The sequence below is a fragment of the Poeciliopsis prolifica genome, unplaced genomic scaffold (genome assembly GCF_027474105.1).
Source record: "Poeciliopsis prolifica strain line A6 unplaced genomic scaffold, Auburn_PproV2 SCAFFOLD030, whole genome shotgun sequence".
NCBI classification, from domain to species: domain Eukaryota; kingdom Metazoa; phylum Chordata; class Actinopteri; order Cyprinodontiformes; family Poeciliidae; genus Poeciliopsis; species Poeciliopsis prolifica.
The window spans coordinates 933,290-953,358 of NW_026562405.1; the positions used below are offsets into that span (position 1 = coordinate 933,290).

Below are 20,069 nucleotides of genomic sequence, written 5' to 3' on the forward strand. Positions count from 1 at the left end.
TGGTCAGCTGAATTTTTCCCACGCTGAGCAAGGCAGCTGATGTGGATCTCCCTCTCTTACCATAATCTTTCCATGATATACTCCCAGGCTCTCTGATTAGAAAGCCATACAGCGACCCACGGGGGAGTCGCAGATGGTGAGGCTCATGATGAGCCTGCTGAGCGCCACTTCTCTCTGTCTCTCTCCGGAGGAGCACCGTAGGTTATCAAGCCACCGCAACATGGCACTTCCCTCCAGCTCTGATGCTCCTTTGTTGTCTCTGTGTGCTCCACGCAACCAGGTTCAGCAGCTCATGAGGGCGGCAAGAACCGGAACGAAGGATGGACTTGAGAGGACCAAAATAGCCGTCATGAGAAAAGTGTCATTCCTGCAGAGAAAAGATCAAATGGGTAATTGAGGAAATTTTTAAAACTTTGCTGCTTTTGAGTTATGAATATAGAACATTGTGTAATTTATAAAGGAATCTGTAGATGCTTTAAAATTCATCGCAGCTTTTGTAACATAAAAGACAGTTTACGTGGGTAAAAATCCAGCTTCGCCAAGCCGAATAAGAGTATCTAAGATGGTTGGGATAGAAAGTCTTTTTTTTTTTTTTTTTCAGAAATCCCTTGAGGCAAACATGAAAGTACTGTGGAAGAAGAGATCTTACTGATTATATTTAAAATAAATGAAAAAGACAAGATTTTGCAATTTCAAGTAAGATGGGGTGGGGTGTGGGTGAGAAAAGTTCCTGGTGTGCAAGAGAGAAAATATCCCATGTGGTATTATGGAGCTTGTGTTTCAGGAACCTTACACTACAGATAGATCCGCATCAATGAATGGATAGCAGCATCATTAAGATAGATGGCAGACTCATGCCTGGAACACATCTTTAAGTCATCACACAAAGGATAGGAAGGATAGTGCTGCTATTTTTAGGTATTGATCACCTCAAATATTCTTCCAAAAATCCTCTGTTATAATTTTCAAGGCTTTAATTGGACTAATGAAACCTTCTGCTGTCTTAATGGCTATAGGTGAATTGGTGATTTTCACAATTGTATACCATTGTGACAATGCAGAAATAAGAATGTGTCGGATTGCTTTTGTGCCTGTTTTACTCCTACATACAGTATTGCCCTGAATTTTCTTCCTTTGCCTGTTCTTTACTTCTCTCTTTCTCTCTCTATCTCACATTCCCTCTGCTCTCTCCCTTTTTTATTCTTCAGAGAGTTCAGAAGTTTCTTCATATTTTAGAGGTAATAAACTTAGCGTGTCACTGTGTCTCCAGCTGCTGTGAGATCTGAAGGCTGCCTTTCTGTTATTCTCCGTCCTTGTCACATTCTCTGTTACAGACACACACACATGCACACACAACTCAGACACAGCAACAATCTGAAACTGCTCTCCTTTTTTTCATTCCTGAAATCTGCAGAGGAGGAGGATGATGCTGGATACCTGGATGTGGCTGTGTCAGAACTGAAGCATCCTCCCCCGCAGCTGAGCCCCATGCCAGAAGGGTTGACCAACCACCAGGTGCAGCTGTCAGCAACCCCATCATCCATGAAAATATATAACAGCTACACTTGTTAACAGCTTAGAAGCTAGTAGTTTGACTAGAAAAGCTAAAGAATAGTAAAACGCGCAATGTTTTGTAGAGTTTATTGTTCGGGGGAGGCTTGTCACTTTGGTAAATTGAAAACGGGACTTTCAAACATGTGGTGAAAGTAGTGAAAGGGCCTATTTGCACCCAAACACAAGTAGTGTTGGCACAAAGCCAAGTCTAACAACAAACTAGACTCAAACCTCTGTTTATTGTGTTCAGCTTAATCGGTTTCCAGAAAGACTATACAATCTGCTCATATGATTGCTTGTTCAAAAAAAAAAAGGATGAAGAAAATCAATTTATTTCTCTGATGCTACTTACATGAAGCGTCTTGTCTATTTTTCTTAACAGTCTTAACAATGTCTTGTTGTATAGTCCACATGTTCACTGTCTGTGATACACATTATTGTTCTTCCAAAGTTAAAATTAATCATAGATGCAATCTTAATCAGGACTTTCTATCTCTCATACTCATCCCAAAATTTAGTCTCCACCCATAAACTCCACAAACTCTGTACCTTGTATATAGCATTGGAGGTGACTAGTTATTATATGTTTTCTTAAAAAATATCGTAAGGAACATTCTGTACAATTAAAGCACAAAAAACCCAGATGAAAAGTGGGACTCCCAGGTGGAGGTTAATATGACAGTTCTTTCTACACACAATGTCCAGCTCGATGTGGCTAGTTCTAATCAATGCCATTCACCTGGGAGCCTGTAACATACAAGCACAAGAGTTGAGAGACTCATCGAAATGTGCTCTTTGCATGCACGCCTATAGCTATTCAGTACTCAGTAGCCTTAGGATTATGCTTCAGGCTGTTAAAGAACTCATTTGTTATTCAGTATTTTTAATATCTGTTTGCTTTAAACTCCTGATCTTGTTTATAAAAGCAGTATGTTTTAAAACAGCTAGAACAGCTGCTTTCATGTCACGGCACCTCCAGTGATTCAGCTCGTTCAAACAGACCGACTCCTCCGAGTCTTTTTCTCCTGTGACTAACGCATGATTATGGTGTAATCCATCAACCGATGCCGTGCTTAACTGAAAGCATGCCACACACCGCAGCCCAATCATGTCCTGTTAGAGCCTGAGCTCCTGACTGATCTGTTGTCCACGCAGGTTGTCAGGCGCCATATCCTTGGCTCCATCATTCAGAGCGAGCGGAGCTACCTGGAATCTCTCAGGAGAATCTTGCAGGTGAGCTGTTTAGTCCTCTTGTCCTCTCCTGCCACATGCAATATCTTCACAGTTTAGCCACTGTGAATTACATTGAAAAGAGAAGCAGAGATATTCATCAAATTATGAAGGTGTCTGCATAAATAATCTTGATAAAATACCTATGCTTTTTGGAGGGGGCTTCATGCTGATGCAGAGAAAGAGAGGCTGTCAGACTTGCACGATGGGGGTGCAGTCGCTCCTCTTTAATCTCCTTTGATAAAAAGAAAAAGGAGACCTCTTATCTCATCATCACTGAAAAATAAAAAAAGCCCAGTGAAATAGAATTAACTGCAATCAATGGTTGCTTTGTGAGCAATAAAATCTTTCATTGTCAAGATAGAATGTCCTGCCTTTGTTAGGGGTTGGCATTAATGTTCATGTTCTTTTGTGAAGTTCATTGCTTTTAAAACTTTTTTTTTGTGCGATTCAAATAGAGCAGCAAAGTAGTAACGAAAATGCACTGTTTCCAGACACATGACATGATTTGGATACAAAAGACATCCTGAACAATTGGAAATGTTCAATGCTGTATAACACCACAACATAACTGAATGGTTTCTGGTGCTGCTTTCTGATGTTCCTTGTGTCTGCTTGTAAATTACTGTGGGTTAGAGAAAATTCATGAGGAGATCAGCACTTTTCCCTTCTGTGAAAGACCATCAACTGATGTTTTTGCTTCCATTACTATTCTGGCTTTAAATTTTGAAGAAGTGTTTGGCCAAAAATGCTTTTGTCCATTAATCTATGATTACAGTTTTCTTCCTCATTCTCACCAGGAGTACCACAGACCATTGATGGAGGCAGAGCCGCGCATACTGAGTCCAAGGAAGATCCGACCCATTTTCCACCGAATCAGAGAGATCACACAGTGTCACTCCATGTTCCAGATTGCGCTGGCTTCCCGAGTGGCAGAGTGGGACAGCAGTGAGAAAATCGGGGACTTGTTTGTCGCCTCGGTCAGTGGACATTACAGAAACCACACTGTTCGCTCACATCTTGACCATTGTGTTAGTACAGATGATGCCAGATATGTACATATACTGTACTAAACAAAGACACAACATTTTTTCTTTCACAATGTGACATCAAATAAGAGAAGGGCTGGAAGGACACCCAGCAAGGAAAAATCCATTTCTCCAAAAGACCCATAAAAAGCAAGTTTGTAAATGTCCAAGAAGAAAAGAACCTTATTATTTAGAAACACTTCCTGTGGTCTGATAAAATAAGAAGTATTTGGTCATAATGACATCTGATAGAACATATATGAAAATTTTAAGCCTGCAAACACCACATTAGCTGAGATGTATGGGGTTGATAACATGTTATGTGGGAGCTTCGCTGCAGTTTGGACTGATGCATGCAATATGTGTGAATACTGAAGAAACAACTCAAAACATCTGTCCCAAAGTTAAAGCCTGATTATTAGAAAGTCTTTTAAGTGAACTGTGAACCTTGGTATCATATCAGATTAGTTACAAGGTGGCTGAAGAACAACAAAGTCATTGCTTTGTATGTGGTATCAAAGGAAATTTGCCTGCAGAGCTGGAAAGGTGTGTGGAAGGAAGGTGACCTAGAAAACGGAGTCATTTAAGAGAGCTGTGTCATAAGGATTGGGCCAAAATAGCAGCTGAACTATTGTAAGAAAATTTTTAAGAACAATATAAATTGTGGAAAGATACCTAAAACCCATATTTTGCTCATTGTTCTGGTTTATAGCAAAGTGAAATGACTTTGGTTATGCTAAATAACCAAACACAGGATGAATTTAGCCTAAAGTATTGCAAGACACTGAGGGGGAAAAAAATAACAGCTGTAAATGTCGATAAAGGCTTTTGGATATTTGGCTGTACATTACATCAGTGTTTATTCTGGGGAGAATCTGTCATATTTTCCCTACTGTATCCTATTGGGTCTCATTGCTATGTCTCTGTTAGCTCAGTAATGATGAGCAAACAGACATAGTGTACCCCAAACAAAATCAATTACAAGCATGATAAATATCTCCACTGCATCAAATGGTCTCAGGGATATATGTTGTCACAATTTTTAGTGGTACTCAAGCCTCTGCATATGGTTTGCTCATTATTTGCCTATTAGGAGTTGTTTTATTATTTTCTTTGCTTGGTGTTACTGTGCTGCTCCATTGATATTCCAAGACCTACTGTTTATCTAATGAAGCCCAGTTGACAGTGGAAGTGCTGGGACAGTATACAGCCCAGCTTGGGCTGCTCCTTTTTTTACTTCTACCTGCAGAGTCTGCAGTAATATCTGAGCCAGCAGGGTCCTAAGGGAAACTTAGAGAAAAGAGGGTTAATTCCTTCATCTGATTTGCCAATTTCCCATTACTCCTCATATTGTCGCTATCAGCCGCCCGGCGTAGGTGTAATTGTGGAAGGAGAATAGATATTTACCACAAAACAGTCACACGCAGCTGCACTCCCACACAGTCTTCCACCTCATTCTTCTTTGTGCACCATCCTAAATGGATCGGGAGGGATATTTGTTTACCGTTTCAACAACTAGGGTGAAAAACAAATGATTTATTTTCATCTTATGGCCTCTTTTTGCCAAGAATATATAAGTCAGAGGAAATTATATGACTCTGCATGTTATTAGAAAACAATACATATTGCAAATCTAAACAATGATTCTGGTGCTGTAAGATATTTAGGATATATATTTTTTATTAATCATATTCTCTTTTGTTTTACAGTTTTCTAAGTCCATGGTCTTGGATGTGTACAGTGATTATGTGAACAACTTCACCAATGCAATGGCTCTCATTAAAAAGGCATGCATGTCCAAACCGGCATTCTTGGAATTTCTAAAGGTGAATATATTTCTTTTTGCACTATATTGAATTTCTACATAATTTTTGTCAAAGTATCCAGTTTGATGCATTTTTATTTTCTGTTTAGATTTGTTTTCAAACCCCAGACCAAGAGAATCAATATCCAGACCTAAACTTTTCAAGCAGTAGCATACAGCTCAATGTTAAGTTTAACAAATACGTGATAAAATTCAGAAAAATCTCACTTATACAAGCTTATGAAAGAGTCGCATGAAAAAGTCGACATTTCTCCCTCATGGCATTCATCCAACCATGATCAAACATATGTAGGCCATGTTATTTATACCAAGGAATTACCATGGACCAATAAGCACAGGACACACTCAGAAGATCCTTTTTAACTTTGAAGTCACTGTGATAATTTTAGTATAAACATTACTCAAGTGTCCACTTGTCAGTGTCATAAAGACTTTCTTTTGGATGAAAACATTTTAAATTAAGTCCAGTAAGTGACATTGTGCTAAAAGCTAAAATTTTGAACATTTCAATAGAGCAACTACTTCAGCAGTTTGATGTTTAGAATAACTGTGTTTTCCACAATTTTTTAACCTAGCATTTCTCTCCAACGTGGAATGAATGGGTGCAATCTCCTGTTTCTTATTAAAAATATTTTATCACTTTGTTTCTTTGATTTGCACTAGGTTTATTTCTGACAAAAAATGGTTGTTTTGTGTTTTGACAGAACTATACAGCTGACAATGCTGGGCATCTGACAGCCCTGTTGGAAGGAATTTAAAATCTGGCATTAAGCTTTCATCCAAAATGCCTGAAAGTATTCACTTTTCAAAACTGGCTTATTCTAGTTTCTTTTGGGAATGAAAATCAAAATATGGTCATGTATAAGTATTATGTTTTTCTTGAGAAAATGTCTATATTTATCCAGGTTTGCCTTGAAAACATGGATTTCAGATGTCTGTAAAAGCATGTTGACAATAACAGTTACCTAATATGTAACTGTTATTTACAGATACATATTTACAGACTATGAACACGATAAACAAAAATTAAAAAAACCTAGTTAGATTTAACTTCCTTTACCTATTAAAGAAATCAAATGTTAGGTATCTGGTCATTTTAACCTACAAACATTTTAAATGGAAAAGAAATAATAAAATCACCATATGGAAAGCAAAAAAAGTTTTTCTTAAAGCCATTTTTTGTGTCAGAAGCTCTTGAAATGATATATAAATGAAGATTTTTTTTTCATATTTACCTAATTGTTTTTTATATCTGCATTGTTCATAAAAAGGTTGACATTACTATGATAATTAAGAAAAATATGCTGACAAGAAGAATGAAAGGTTTCATATAGTGATGCTTTTGTTGTTGTGTCATAGCCTCTTAAATAGCTTAAAATTAACCCATGAAAGCTAAGCAGTATTTTTGTGAATATATAAGATTAATATATTAGAAAATATCCAAAGCAAAATGTAATTTTACTTTATTGAACATAGTTTCTATGGTTGTGGAGAAACACTTAATTAAAGAACTGATGAAATCATGAGAGAGGCAAGGTAGTTTTTGGTAAAAAATTATTTGTCAAAAATATTTTTTAAATTTTTGAGTGGAGCAAATGTTTGAGTAGAACGATTACCTTCTATCAAAGGCTTGGCAGCAGAGCAACTCAATAATATAGGAAAAGCTACAATTTCTTTTTTATTTAATTCCAGTAGAACATTTTAGAAGGACTGAAATTCCATTTCAAAAATGGCTTCTGCAGTATGTCAAACTATGAGGTGACATGAAGCAGCATAAAAAAAATACAACTCACCTTCAGGGACTTTGAGTTTGAGTTGGTTTCTCTGTCGGCAGGCAGCCAGGACAACATGTACACTTTGTTCATTGTTTTATATAGACTGTAAACATATTTTAAACAACCTCAAAGTTTTTCAAAACATGTTTTTAAATCTGTGAACATTTGTGCTTTTGCTGAAAATGCATATATGACATGCAAGATAAATGCAGACTGATTTAAAAACTGATTTAAGGTGCAAACAAGATGGCCATTGTATTCTATTGAGGCATAGTGTAATTTCAAAGATCAAACTTTTCCAACTACCTTAATTTAAACAGTCACTACCCATCATATAAAATTCAAATAATTTGCTGGTGTTTTACAGTTTTTTTTTTTCACTATTGAAGTTGCTGGTGACATTTTACCCATTTTGAATTCTCTGGGTTCAGTGGGTTGAGGTGCCAAAAGGCACAGGTGGTACCATTGGTGTTCTCTATTTTTCACCTCAAATTAGCATTTAAGGGACATGCCATCAGTGGAATATTTTGCTGGTAAATGCCAATGCTTCTTGCAATACTTTCAGGTTGCCTGGTAACAAATGCTAATTTATTTTGTTAGGTCAATGACATGATCAGAAATCCATTTTATAAGCATTTTACATTTGTAGAATGTATCATGGCAAGCATTTTGCTTTGTGGGTAGACACTTATTATTTCAGTTTTTATTATTATTTATTTTTCATAAATGTTAACTAATTCTGCCATCCATTATGTGAAAAAATTCAAACACCTTCACAATACATACATTTACTGTCGTTGGAAGACCTTATTTTTGATATATGTTGTGTGATTTGTTATAAAAACTCAGCTTATGGCGTTTAATCTGATTCACTTTAAGAATTTAAAAGGAAAATGGATGTGGCTATAAAGGCCTTTTTTTCTAACAGTTTTCTATATTTTTGCTGTCAGTTTTTTTTTCTTTCTTACAAAGCGCAGTATTACCACAGATATGTCAGTCAGTCAGTCAGTCAGTCAGTCAGTCAGTCAGTCAGTCAGTCAGTCAGTCAGTCAGTCAGTCAGTCAGTCAGTCAGTCGTCAGTCAGTCAGTCAGTCAGTCAGTCAGTCAGTCAATCAGTCAGTCAGTCAATTTGTAAGCACATTTCAGGAACAAGGCAGTTCAAGGTGTTTTACATTGTAAAAAAACACAAATACAAAGTTCTAGATCACACAGTCAACATTTGTCAATATTCCATTGACTGTTTCAAAAAAAAAACTCTAAACAGATGAGTTTGCAGTCGAGATATAAAAGACACTCAGTTTTTCGGCTGTTTTGCAGTTTTCTGGGAGTTTGTTCCAGATTTGTGGAATGAAGAAGTTGAATGCTGCTGTATAAAAACAAATGATGAAATACCAAAATTGTTATATTCATATCCTGCCCAAACAACTAAAAGATTTTCTCAAACTGGCTATTTTTAAAAGATTGAGGTCGAAGAGTTGCTACTTTACTCTTTGATTAAAAAAAACTATTTTACTTTTTTAGATCACTTCCTAGTTTATGAGACACAACATTCTCTCAGTGGCTCACTGTAGAAGATCAATATATTTTTGCGACAGAACTGGTATCAAACACACTGTCATGCAAGTCCAAGATTTGTTACATTGCAGAAGGGCTCTGTGATCTAGCCACAGTGAATATGATTATGACCCACTTTGACTGGGTTATAATCATATTCAGTGTAATCTCTTCACTTTATGCTCCATTCCCCTGAAGACCTCTACTTTGAACTTTCTCAGTTTCCCCAGCGCTGACTCAAGAGCCTTTCCTGGCAGCCACCAATGTCTTTTTGCCTAGTTGAAGCTATAAAAAACTATGGCAGTTTACATCATGGAGAAATAAAGTGCCATGCAAATGTCACATATTCCAGTAGTAAAACTCTATGTGTGAAAGGGATTTCTACATACTTTTTAGGTGACATTACCACATTCTGTTAGGATGGGGCCACTAATATTTCATTTGTAGCTTATGCTATTTAGATTTTTGTTTAATATGAGTTAGTATTTGTCTTCAGGATAGCTTGCAATGCTTTAACTACTTTACAATTTTAACTTGACCATTTTATTCTTCATACAAAAATAATTTTCTTCTTTCAGATCCAAAACATACACAACCTTATTGAGCCAGAAAGACATTTTTGTTTATATTTATCCTAGAGTAATTCAAGGACCACACACAAAACCCCTTTGTGGGACTTTTGTGTGTCACTAATTATAAAGCTATACCAAGCTAATTAACATGAAGTATTCAGAGATATGTGTTTCTTCTGAATCTGTTTCTTTTCTTTACTTCAAAACTGTAAAAACAGACATTATACACTATTTACATAGACTCTGAAAAGAAAATGCCAATGTTAACTCAATGTTCCTTTTCCTTTAGTTATTTTGCTCAGTAACTGTGTTCAAAGATAAAAATGTCTTTCAAACTTTTATGTGGCACTGTTTTAGTCATTCGTTTTAAAAGCATTCATTAAAGACTTACACTGCCAGATTACTGTGGCCATTTTGCTCTTAGTGCGCAGCAAGGGTTTAGTAATGACTAAAGAAATTTAGATGATGTTTCAAGTAATCTTGTAAGTTCATTCTGCTCGTTTTCATGGGAGGCACAAGTCTGGATTTTAGATTCTGTCTCCGTTAGGAAAGCTTGACTGTGCAATACATAGCTCCCCTCTAAAGAACAAATAGTGATGGTCAATACCTCTTCTTGACACCACTCCAATGTTTTTCATCTAAAAAGATGGAAAGCCATAGAGAAAAAGGTTTCACTCTGTGCTCCTCAATGTTTCACTGAGTCCACTCAGAGGCCATCTTTGCTTACTAGGTTACCTGGAAAAAACTGTTTGTGTGCTCAGTTACTAAACATCAGCTCAATCTAATGAAACCTTTGCAAGTGCTGTCTTCATAGTATAACCTGTGATTTCTTGACTGGATAGCTGCTTACCACTGGGAATGCCTGTCACTTGCACTGTCCTCAAGCAGTGCTTCTTGTATCTCTTCTTGACACCACTCCACAAGAAGCAAAGATGGCCTGTGAGTAGAAGGAAGGTTTGCTAAAAATTAACCTAGTAGGAACTGATAATAATGCCTTTCTGTCAATTTTGAATTTGAACATTTGAACCAATGATTATTAAACTTATCCATATCATATTTTACAACCTTTGATGATTTTTTTTCCATTTATTGTACTGAAATTAGAAATAACCAGCCAAACTGAAATGGATGCCTGAATCAAAAGCATTGTTTGATTAGATTGATTGATTTTATCATTTATCACTCAACTACCTATTCCAATAATTTCTAATAATGTTAAAATAGCATAAACTTAGAAACATTGCCTTAACAAGTTAAGAAACACAAGGCTTTCCCTCTTCCTCTGTTGCTGCACACTGCTGGTCAGCTTGCTGAAGACAGACTTCTACTTTTTTTCCTTCGCTCAAAATAATAGACAAATTTAGCAGTTTGGAAATATTTCTCAATTTGAAACATATAGTGTAGAAACTGAAGAAGCCTTACCTTAAGTTAATACTGTTTAAAACTAAAATTGAAAACCCATAAGTGGCATGTCTGTACATTAGGTCACTAATGTAAAGCTTTCTACCTGTACAAAGCTTTCTTCCACAGTTCAGTTACTAACATACTAAATTAGCTTGATACTCTCATGCTACTTTATGAAAAACAGAACTCCACAAAGATAGTGATGTTCAACTATACGGTGTCTTGAAAATTGCTGTTAAGATTAGTGGAAATGTATTCAATGTTTATACATCTTTCTAAGTATATCTATGCTCCAAAGTAAACTTAAAATATATCGGAACATTATTATAAATGATGTTCCATGGTATTTTTGAAATAAAAGAAATAATTGTTCCAAAAGGTAGAGTACAACCCAGACAGATTGCCTGTGTATCACAGGACCAATAATCTGGCAAACAGCCATGTGCTCACTGCTTTAGCTAACGTTCTTGAATTGTGGGAGGAAACCATAATGTCTGGAGAAAGACCTCAGCTCAGAATCAAACTGTGAGACAATAGTGATGAATCCTAAAAAAGCCTTGTTGTTCTTGTCAACTCTTTTTTTTTGCAAAATAAATATATTTAACGCATCCTATCCTGGAGGGTTGTGACCATGCCTTTGTTGGCAAGCATGCATTCTGGATAACTTCCTAGGAAAGTGTTTAGGGCATGTCTTACTGCTAGTAGGTCTCAGGTTAGAACTAGACCTTGCAGCAGACATTTAAATCTCTTTGCTGTCATCGGAACAACTCTGAATCCTCCCTAGATGGGATCAAAAATGGAATGAGAGGGAAGGAGGTCAGGGAAACTCTACTTAAGCTGTTGCCCCAATGACCAAGTCTCATTTCTCAAGAGGACAGCAGGGGGCACTGGCAGAAATTTTCACCAAAAAGGGGGGCACTGAGATTCCTTTGGGCGGGGTTGCTCAAAGGTAAACTTTACACCTTAAATGCACAACAATGCCAGATTTACCTCAGTCTGCTGTTCTCCATCAATATGTGTTTCCCAACGACTCAGCACCATATCTCGTAAAAAGAAAACAAAAAAAGACAACAAGCACATTACACAAAACTCTGAAACAGGAGAACCATGACATAGAATGGAGCAATGAACTAGAGGTGAATATTGATCAGTGAATCCATTGGTGAATAGTGAAAAATCTGTATAAGAGGCAAATCAGGTGAAACACATGATGATTAAGAGGCACAGCAGGTGATGAGTGAAGATTATTGGTGGTGAGTGTCAATACAAACGATAAAATAAAAGTAGTAACAAGAAATAAACTAAAGAAGACATAACAGTAAACCAAAAGAAAATCATACTAATCACAGAAAACTAAAAAAAATTATCTTTTGAACTCCCACATATGACACAAGGCCTGACCTTTGTACTCATTTCACCCACTTGCACACCTCCACAAGGTCTATGGAGGAAAAAAACAAACTACTCATTGAACAGTTTCTCTTAAACCTTCCTTTAATATTATGTGTTTCTAACTACTTGTTGCATCTTCAGATTTTTTGTCTTTTCTTCTGGTTTCAGAGGAAACAGGCCTCCAGTGTGGACCGGATAACTCTGTATGGACTGATGGTGAAGCCCATTCAGCGATTCCCCCAGTTCATTCTCCTCTTGCAGGTAGAAGACATTTTTTATTTATTTATTTATTTATTTTTTTGATACAATAAATCCCACTTGTATGGTGGGTAGTGGGAAATATGGTCAAAATTGAAATCTACAGTGGTAGAGAATTGATTATAGTATTGTACTTAATCAATCAATCAAATTTTATTTGTATAGCACATTTCAGCAACAAGGCATTTCAAAGTGCTTTACATCATAAACACAAAAACACAAAGTCATGCATCATAAAATAAACAATACATTATTACATATTACATTTCAAATACAATTCTAAACAGGTGTGTTTTAGTTGAGATTTAAAGGAAGTCAGCCTTTCTGCTGTTTTACAGTTTTCTGGAAGTTTGTTCCAAATTTTTGGTGCATAGATGCTGAAAGCTGCTTCTCCTCTTTTGGTTCTGGTTCTGGGGCGCAAAACAGAACCAGAACCAGAAGCCTGAGAGGTCTGGAGGTTGATACAACAACAGCAGATCTTTGATGTATTGTGGTGCTAAACCATTCAGTGATTTGTAAACTAACAACAGTATTTTAAATCTATTCTTTGAGCTACAGGGAGCCAGTGGAGGGACTTTAAAACTGGTGTTATGTGCTTTATCTTCCTGGTTCTAGTGAGAACGCGAGCAGCAGCATTCTGGATCAGTTGCAGCTGTTTGATTGATTTGCTGGATAGACCTGTTACAATAATCAATGCGACTAAAGATAAACGCATGGATGAGTTTCTCTAGATCTGGCTGAGACATTAGTCCTCTAATCCTGGAGATGTTCTTCAGGTGATATAAGGCCGACTTGTAATTGTCTTTTATGTGGCTCGCAAGGTTCAAGTCCGAGTCCATCACTACTCCCAGGGTTCGGGCATGATCGTTAGGTTTTAGTTGTAATAACTGAAGCTGTGCATTGACTCTAGATCGTTCCTCTTTAGGTCCAAAAATAATGACTTCAGTTTTATTTTGTTCAGTTGGAGAAAGTTTGGCACATCCACACATTTATCTGCTCTAAGCATTTATTCAGTGATTGGATGGTTCAGAGTCACCTGGTGACATCGTAATGTAGAGCTGAGTATATCCGCATAGTTGTGGTAGCTAATATTATTTCCTGTTATAACCTGAGCTAGTGGGAGAATATAAATATTGATTAAGAGGGGTCCTAGGATTGAACCTTGGGGTACCCCACATATGACCTTTGACCTCTTTGAGAAGTTTCCAATTGAAACAAAGAAATTCCTGTTCTTTATGTAAGATTAAAACCAGTCGAGCACTGAACCAGAGAGTCCAACCCAACTCTCCAGTCGATTCAGTAATATGTCATGGTCGACAGTGTCAAAAGCTGCACTGAGGTCCAACAACCAGCACCGTGGTTTCTCCCACAGTCCGTATTTATATGGATATCATTGAATACTTTTTACGAGGGCAGTCTCCGTGCTGTGGTGAGCACGAAAACCAGACTGGAAAGTGTCAAAGCAGTTGGTCATCATGAGGAAGCTATTTGACTGTTTACACACAAGTTTTTCAATAACTTTGCTGATGAATGTCACGTTGGAGATCAGCCTGTAATTCTGCAGTAGTGATTTGTCCAGATTGTTCTTTTTTATCAATGGTTTGATGACTGCTGTTTTCAAAGCCTGGGGGAAAACGCCTGATGTAAGCGATGAGTTTACTATTTGGATCAGATCAGTAGCAATAACAGGCAGGACTTTCTTAACTTGTGGACTTGTGTCCTACTACACATTTCTTAAGGAAATGTGTGGGAAGGGCATCCAGACAGCAGGAGCTTGAAATTAATTGACTTATAACTTCTTCTAGGGTTTTATAATTAAGTAATTGAAAATGGGTCATTTTGTTAAGGTTGTTAAGTAGACAACAAGTTGTATATCAGTTCCTTTTTCACAAAATCCACAGAAGTGGCGCTTTAAAGGTAGCAGGCAACCATCATCATCCCTCTTGTGGATTTATGCTGACTTTCCTTTTTCTATTTTGAGGCAAGATTTGGATTTGAGCTTGACTTGCTGTATCTGCAGCAGCTCATTTCATCCCTCAGTAGGCATTGATTATCTATGAATTCAAAAGATAAGTTATGAATACGAATCAGGCATTTTCTTCCAGCTGAAACTCAATACTCCAAAGATGAAGTGTATCTATTTAATCATACATTACAGAGAAGTAAATCTGAAGGCAACAAGGTACATCTGAGCTGCTTATCAAGAAAAGAACAAGATTTTCATGGGGTCATAGTTGCAGGACAAATAGAAATATGCAAGTCATAAAACATTCAGTTTTTATTCACCATATGAATATGCTCTGATCTCTTCAAAACTTTCCACAATACCCTAATCCTCTGATGCTGAGAGTGATTTTGAGTTAGTTGAGAAACTCTTTTAGAAATTTTGTCATCCATAGTCAGAAACTGGGAGTGCATTTGACCTAAAAATTTAAATTTTGTAAAGAAATGATCACCACGCACTACACCATTGTCTATTCTTTTATCAGAAGTGAAGTGTCCTGTAGAATACAGATCCAAATAAAAACATGGACAAAAGGACTTTGTATAAAATGTCTGTTACTTACTTAAAACAATTTTGCCAAATCAGGTTCATTCATTGAACTAAAATCAGGTTTTTATTTGATTTTAGAGCAATCAGATATGTAAAATCTTATTTATCTACTCTTTTTCTCAAATTACTGGGATCAGTTTTATATATTCCCTTCCAGTTCAAGAGTTTGATTTCCATTTTTATTCAGCTCATCAGAAACTTGTATCCACATAAATGGTAAGGTTGATTTACAGCTTGTAAAAGCTTAAATGAAGAAACTGGTGCAGAGGATCAAGACTCCAGTCTAAAGGGTTAATTTACAACTGATGTGTTTTCTCTATTGTCTTAAAACTGTCAAGCATGAAACAAATGTCCTCTTAAAGATTTAAGTGGGAGTTTTCTGTTGTGAGTTGAGCATGCAGGCAGGGTGAGAAATATTGGGACTACACTAATTATTACAAATCATTAAAGGATTTAATTTGGTCACTATTTATTTATAAAGTCATTCCCAGTGAGCTTTCAGTAGAAATGATGATCCTTTTCAAAAGGCAACATGTTTTTGTTGGTGGTATGTTGTAGACAGATCAGTAAGTATGAGAAGGATTTCCACTTTTGTGTACTTCAGATAAACTAGTTTAAATGTGAAAGGAGCACACATGGGCTCTCAGTGTCACTTTAAAATTAAATTATGCCACATTCATCTTGATTCCTCATTGATGAAACAATAGATTGATTACAGCTGAGGTCACAGGTTATTCTTCATCTGATTAAAGGTGAAGCTGCAAACAATGCAACAAGCAGTCATGTCTGGAAATGTTGAAAAATGTTCAACTTTCTGGATTATTGTAAAAAGAAAAAGAAGAAATTAGGCTAAACTTCAAACATATTATTTAAAAAAAATCTAGCTCACTACATATGATTAGTTAAAAAAAAAAACCCAAACCACTTTACTGCAGCTGCCACAACACACCAGGAAGAGCTAATTTAACCAACCCTGCTGAGGAGCGACCAGAAATAAGATGAAAATGACACCAGGTGTGACTCATAAAACAGTTACAACCACCTTGTATGCAATGCACACAACATTTTAGTTTGTGATTTCTAAAGCCCTTTCTGATGTTTGGCCACCTCAGGTTATTTGCTGCATGACTTTGTGTAATTACCTGCAACAAATAAGGCTGCAGCAAAACTGTCAGCTGTAATGATTAAGGTCTGTGGCCAGTTGTGGAGCACATGTTTGCTTTTCAATAAACTGTATTTCTGATTTTTTTCAATGGATGATCAGAGGTTCAGATTCAGATGACATAGTGGCAGAGAAAACAGTCTGTTTGAGATCATCAGTATTCAGTTGTAACTCAAATCCTCACAGTTTAATAAAAAGAAAAGCTAAAACATAGCTAAAACATTTCTAAAAAGCATTTAAAAATTTATACATTTTAGAACATAAATGATTTCACTAATGAGGCTTCTCTGAAATATATGAATGCCATGGTTCAGTTCAACATGAACTACTTTGTGAACATTTGAAGACAACCAGGGAGGGCTCCACTACAAAAGCAGAAAAACTCTCTGAGCAAGCTTTGTTATATTATAGCAAAAGTCAAACTTAAATTTTACAAGTGCGTAAAACTAGTATCTGCATGGCAGCTCATTCTTGGAATATAATGTCCCCGAGTTGTGGAACATTACATTTTACAAACAGTTCTTTAAATCCATGAAACAGTGGTTCATGAGTCATGACCCATTAAATCGGTAAGCATTATGTGAATTAGTACCTGTTCCATGATAGACATGATAGACATTTTCACTTGTATAACTTTTTTATACAGTATTCTGTAATTGATCTAATCTTCCAATTTAACATTTTAAACTTGTTTTATATTACCAACCTGTCATGGACTACAGAATTGGCTAAATCTGGTACATTTACATGATTCTTAAGTTATTATGTTACATTTTTGTCGTTCCATGGAACAAATCCTTAAAACTTACTTAGCTGGACTTTCTGCAACTGTGTATTTCTAGCAAAGCTCACTAAAACGGAGGAAGTATAAAAGTATCTGAGCAAAAGTGGAAGTGAACAGCTGCTTTCCTCTCTGACTTTTTTAGGACATGCTTAAGAATACACCAAAAGGCCACGTGGATCGTCTTCCCCTGCAGCTTGCACTGACAGAGCTGGAGACGCTGGCTGAGAAGCTGAATGAACAGAAACGAGTAGCTGACCAGATTGCAGAGACTCAACAACTTGCTCGCAGCATCAGTGATCGCCTGCTCAGTAAGGTGACTGGATGCACACACCTGAATGTGCACTTGTACACTCACACACATTTTCTCCAATGTAATCAGCTGCGAGCCAGCCTCTGAGCCCTACAGCTCATCTGTTTTGTTATCACTGGGAGCCAAACACCTGGACATTTAACTAATATATTGCACATTACTTATATCGCTTTCCAAAGCATTAATTTTTGGTGGCATTTATATTTAGAGAAATCATCTCACAGAAACGGTGCCTATTATCATCCCTAAACAGTACCACATGCAAAGTTAGTGGCATTGCTTCTCCATTACACACTAAAATTGCAGTCCTGCTGCTGCAAATCTGAACAAATGCTGCTCTGAATAAGAAGAATTAGGGGGTAAATGAGACATTTAATTGGAAACTGTAAGAGAGCTATCTTCTTCACCCTGTCGGTCTCACTCTTTGCTCTGCACTCCCTAACTCTCTGTTTACTCGTTTACTCCACTTAGTATACACTTCTCTTCTTCTCCTTGAGTGTTACGATGCCTTCCTCTTTCCATTTTTTTCTTTTTTAAACCCTTCTTCTCTTCTTTCATTATTTCATATTTGTGTATCATCCATTGCTTTTCAGGACTTTGATAGGAGTTGATTCACCTAGTCTCCTCTCCTTGCATTTACAGCATTGACATTGCAGAATTCTAATATGAAGATAATCCTCTAAGTTTGTTCCTGGAAGCCTTCAATGAAAAAATGTTTCCTTTAGTCTCAAAGGATCTGGTGTACCAGAGAAGGAAGCATAAATATTTCAGTAAGAAATCACGTCCATCCATCAATTAGCTTCTGCTTATCTGGGGTCGGGTCCCAGAGGCAGCAGCCTAAGCAGAGACACAGACTTCATTTTCACCCAGAAACACATGCAGTCACATCATAATACATGCAGCCATCCAGAGTCATTTGAGGCTGCTGATACTGAGAAGACCAAAAATAAAAATCACAGCTGCATATTTCATCTCTTAGAGGAGCTGGATAGAGTTTTAATGATATGACAGATCACTTCGTCTTAACTAATGACTTATTTTGTAATTTCTGTGAGATTAAATTAGTTGAATTTGGCAGAAATATTTTGAGAAACAAGTTGTCAGAATCTGGCTTCCATTTTTGAATAAAACTTGATGCATGTGATATTGTGTCTGGAATAAAAATGGGATATGATGAGAGAAAGACTGTGTTTAGCCCCCAGGGTTGCAGGAAGCCATATGTGTGAGCAGTACATCTAGGTCTTTTGCCAGATTATTTAAATCAACTTCAGGTGCTCAAAAGCACACAACAGACTCCAAACGGTCATCCAAACAAAGCCACATTGGTAAAGCTGTCAGAGAAATCAGAATCACCTCTTTCTACTTCCATAGGACTTCAGAAATAAAATCGTAGACCTTTTGGCTCTTTTAAATCCCTGCTTTGTTTACTGCAGCTGAACTGTAAATGTCAAATGTTGGTTTAGCAATTTTACAACAATTTTTAAACATCTCTTGGTTTTTAACTAAATTTATAGTAATTATGCATTTTTTTGCGGCAATGTACTATCTTTTTTTTTATCTTCATATCTTTGTTTTCTCCTAAGACACCTTGGGTTATCTTAAGTGTGAATGGCTTTTATAACTTCATCCCTCTAAACTGATTTAAGCAGTCAAAGCAAAGTTGAACCAAAGTGATTAAAGAAACCTTTAGCTGTTCTTCTTTGCTTAACATATGTCTGGGTGAAATAAACAGCATGTGAAGTTTTCAATAACTGCATTTGTTATAAAATGTTTTCAGTAAATTTATGAATGAATTTACTCATGCAACAAACTGTGCCTGTTTTTTTGGGGGGGGTTTGTTGTTGTTGTTGTTGTAGTTCTGTTATTGTGGCAGAAAGGATTGTGTGTCCCAGTGCTCATAAGCCAATGCGATTTCTGACTGTGTTTGTACTTAGGTTGATAAAATGCCATTTCCAAAATGATTTTTAAAAAATGATCAAAAGGGTGTTTTGGAAGCATCTATTTCGAAAATTACAAGCATTTCAGACAAATAGAGAAGCTCATAAGAAATAAATGTGTCTCTTAGGTTTTTCCTGAACCACAGTACAAATACATGATGGAAAAGTCTTTCAAGGGAAACGTGCAATCTTTTTTAAACAAGGTTAACTGAATGAACAGTGCTGTAGACATATAACTGTGCACATGCATACATGCATGTTCCATGACCTTCAGCACAATGAATGTGTTTCTAATCCCAGATGAGATATGGTTTCTTTTGACTTTTCTGTCCTCTAGGCACTGTGCTCCAGAGGATTGGAGCTTTTTGATACTGTCTCATCTGCCTTTGATCTGATTGTTGTGTCTCTTTTAGCAACTGAACTCAGAGCAGAGGTCACTGGTCCTTTGTGAAACACTTATTGAGACTGTGTATGGTGAGCGGGGACAAGTCCTGAAGTCAAAGGAGAGGAAGGTCTTCCTTTTTGATGATGTGCTCATCTGTGCCAATATAAATGTCAAGTAAGTCCCTGCTGTTGAGCATATTGAATAAATCATTCATTCAGAAATAGTTTGCTAATGTGAGGCTAATGTCTAGATATAGCATAGAATTAAATATATATATATATATATATATATATATATATATATATATATATATATATATTTTTTTTTTTTTTTTTTTTTTTTTTT

General features: G+C 36.6%; 1 protein-coding gene across 3 annotated transcripts in view; it reads left to right on the forward strand.

The window, feature by feature from the left end:
* Nucleotides 1–20,069, forward strand: part of arhgef10la (Rho guanine nucleotide exchange factor (GEF) 10-like a) — a 119,627-nt gene that overhangs the window by 27,260 nt on the left and 72,298 nt on the right. For all 3 annotated transcript variants that reach the window (XM_055050212.1, XM_055050214.1, XM_055050213.1), the window contains 8 exons: nucleotides 281–389; nucleotides 1,415–1,515; nucleotides 2,710–2,787; nucleotides 3,585–3,764; nucleotides 5,522–5,638; nucleotides 12,503–12,595; nucleotides 17,235–17,405; nucleotides 19,753–19,898. In XM_055050212.1, coding sequence (XP_054906187.1) covers nucleotides 281–389; nucleotides 1,415–1,515; nucleotides 2,710–2,787; nucleotides 3,585–3,764; nucleotides 5,522–5,638; nucleotides 12,503–12,595; nucleotides 17,235–17,405; nucleotides 19,753–19,898 — 995 coding nt within the window. The remainder of the gene's footprint in view (nucleotides 1–280; nucleotides 390–1,414; nucleotides 1,516–2,709; nucleotides 2,788–3,584; nucleotides 3,765–5,521; nucleotides 5,639–12,502; nucleotides 12,596–17,234; nucleotides 17,406–19,752; nucleotides 19,899–20,069) is intronic.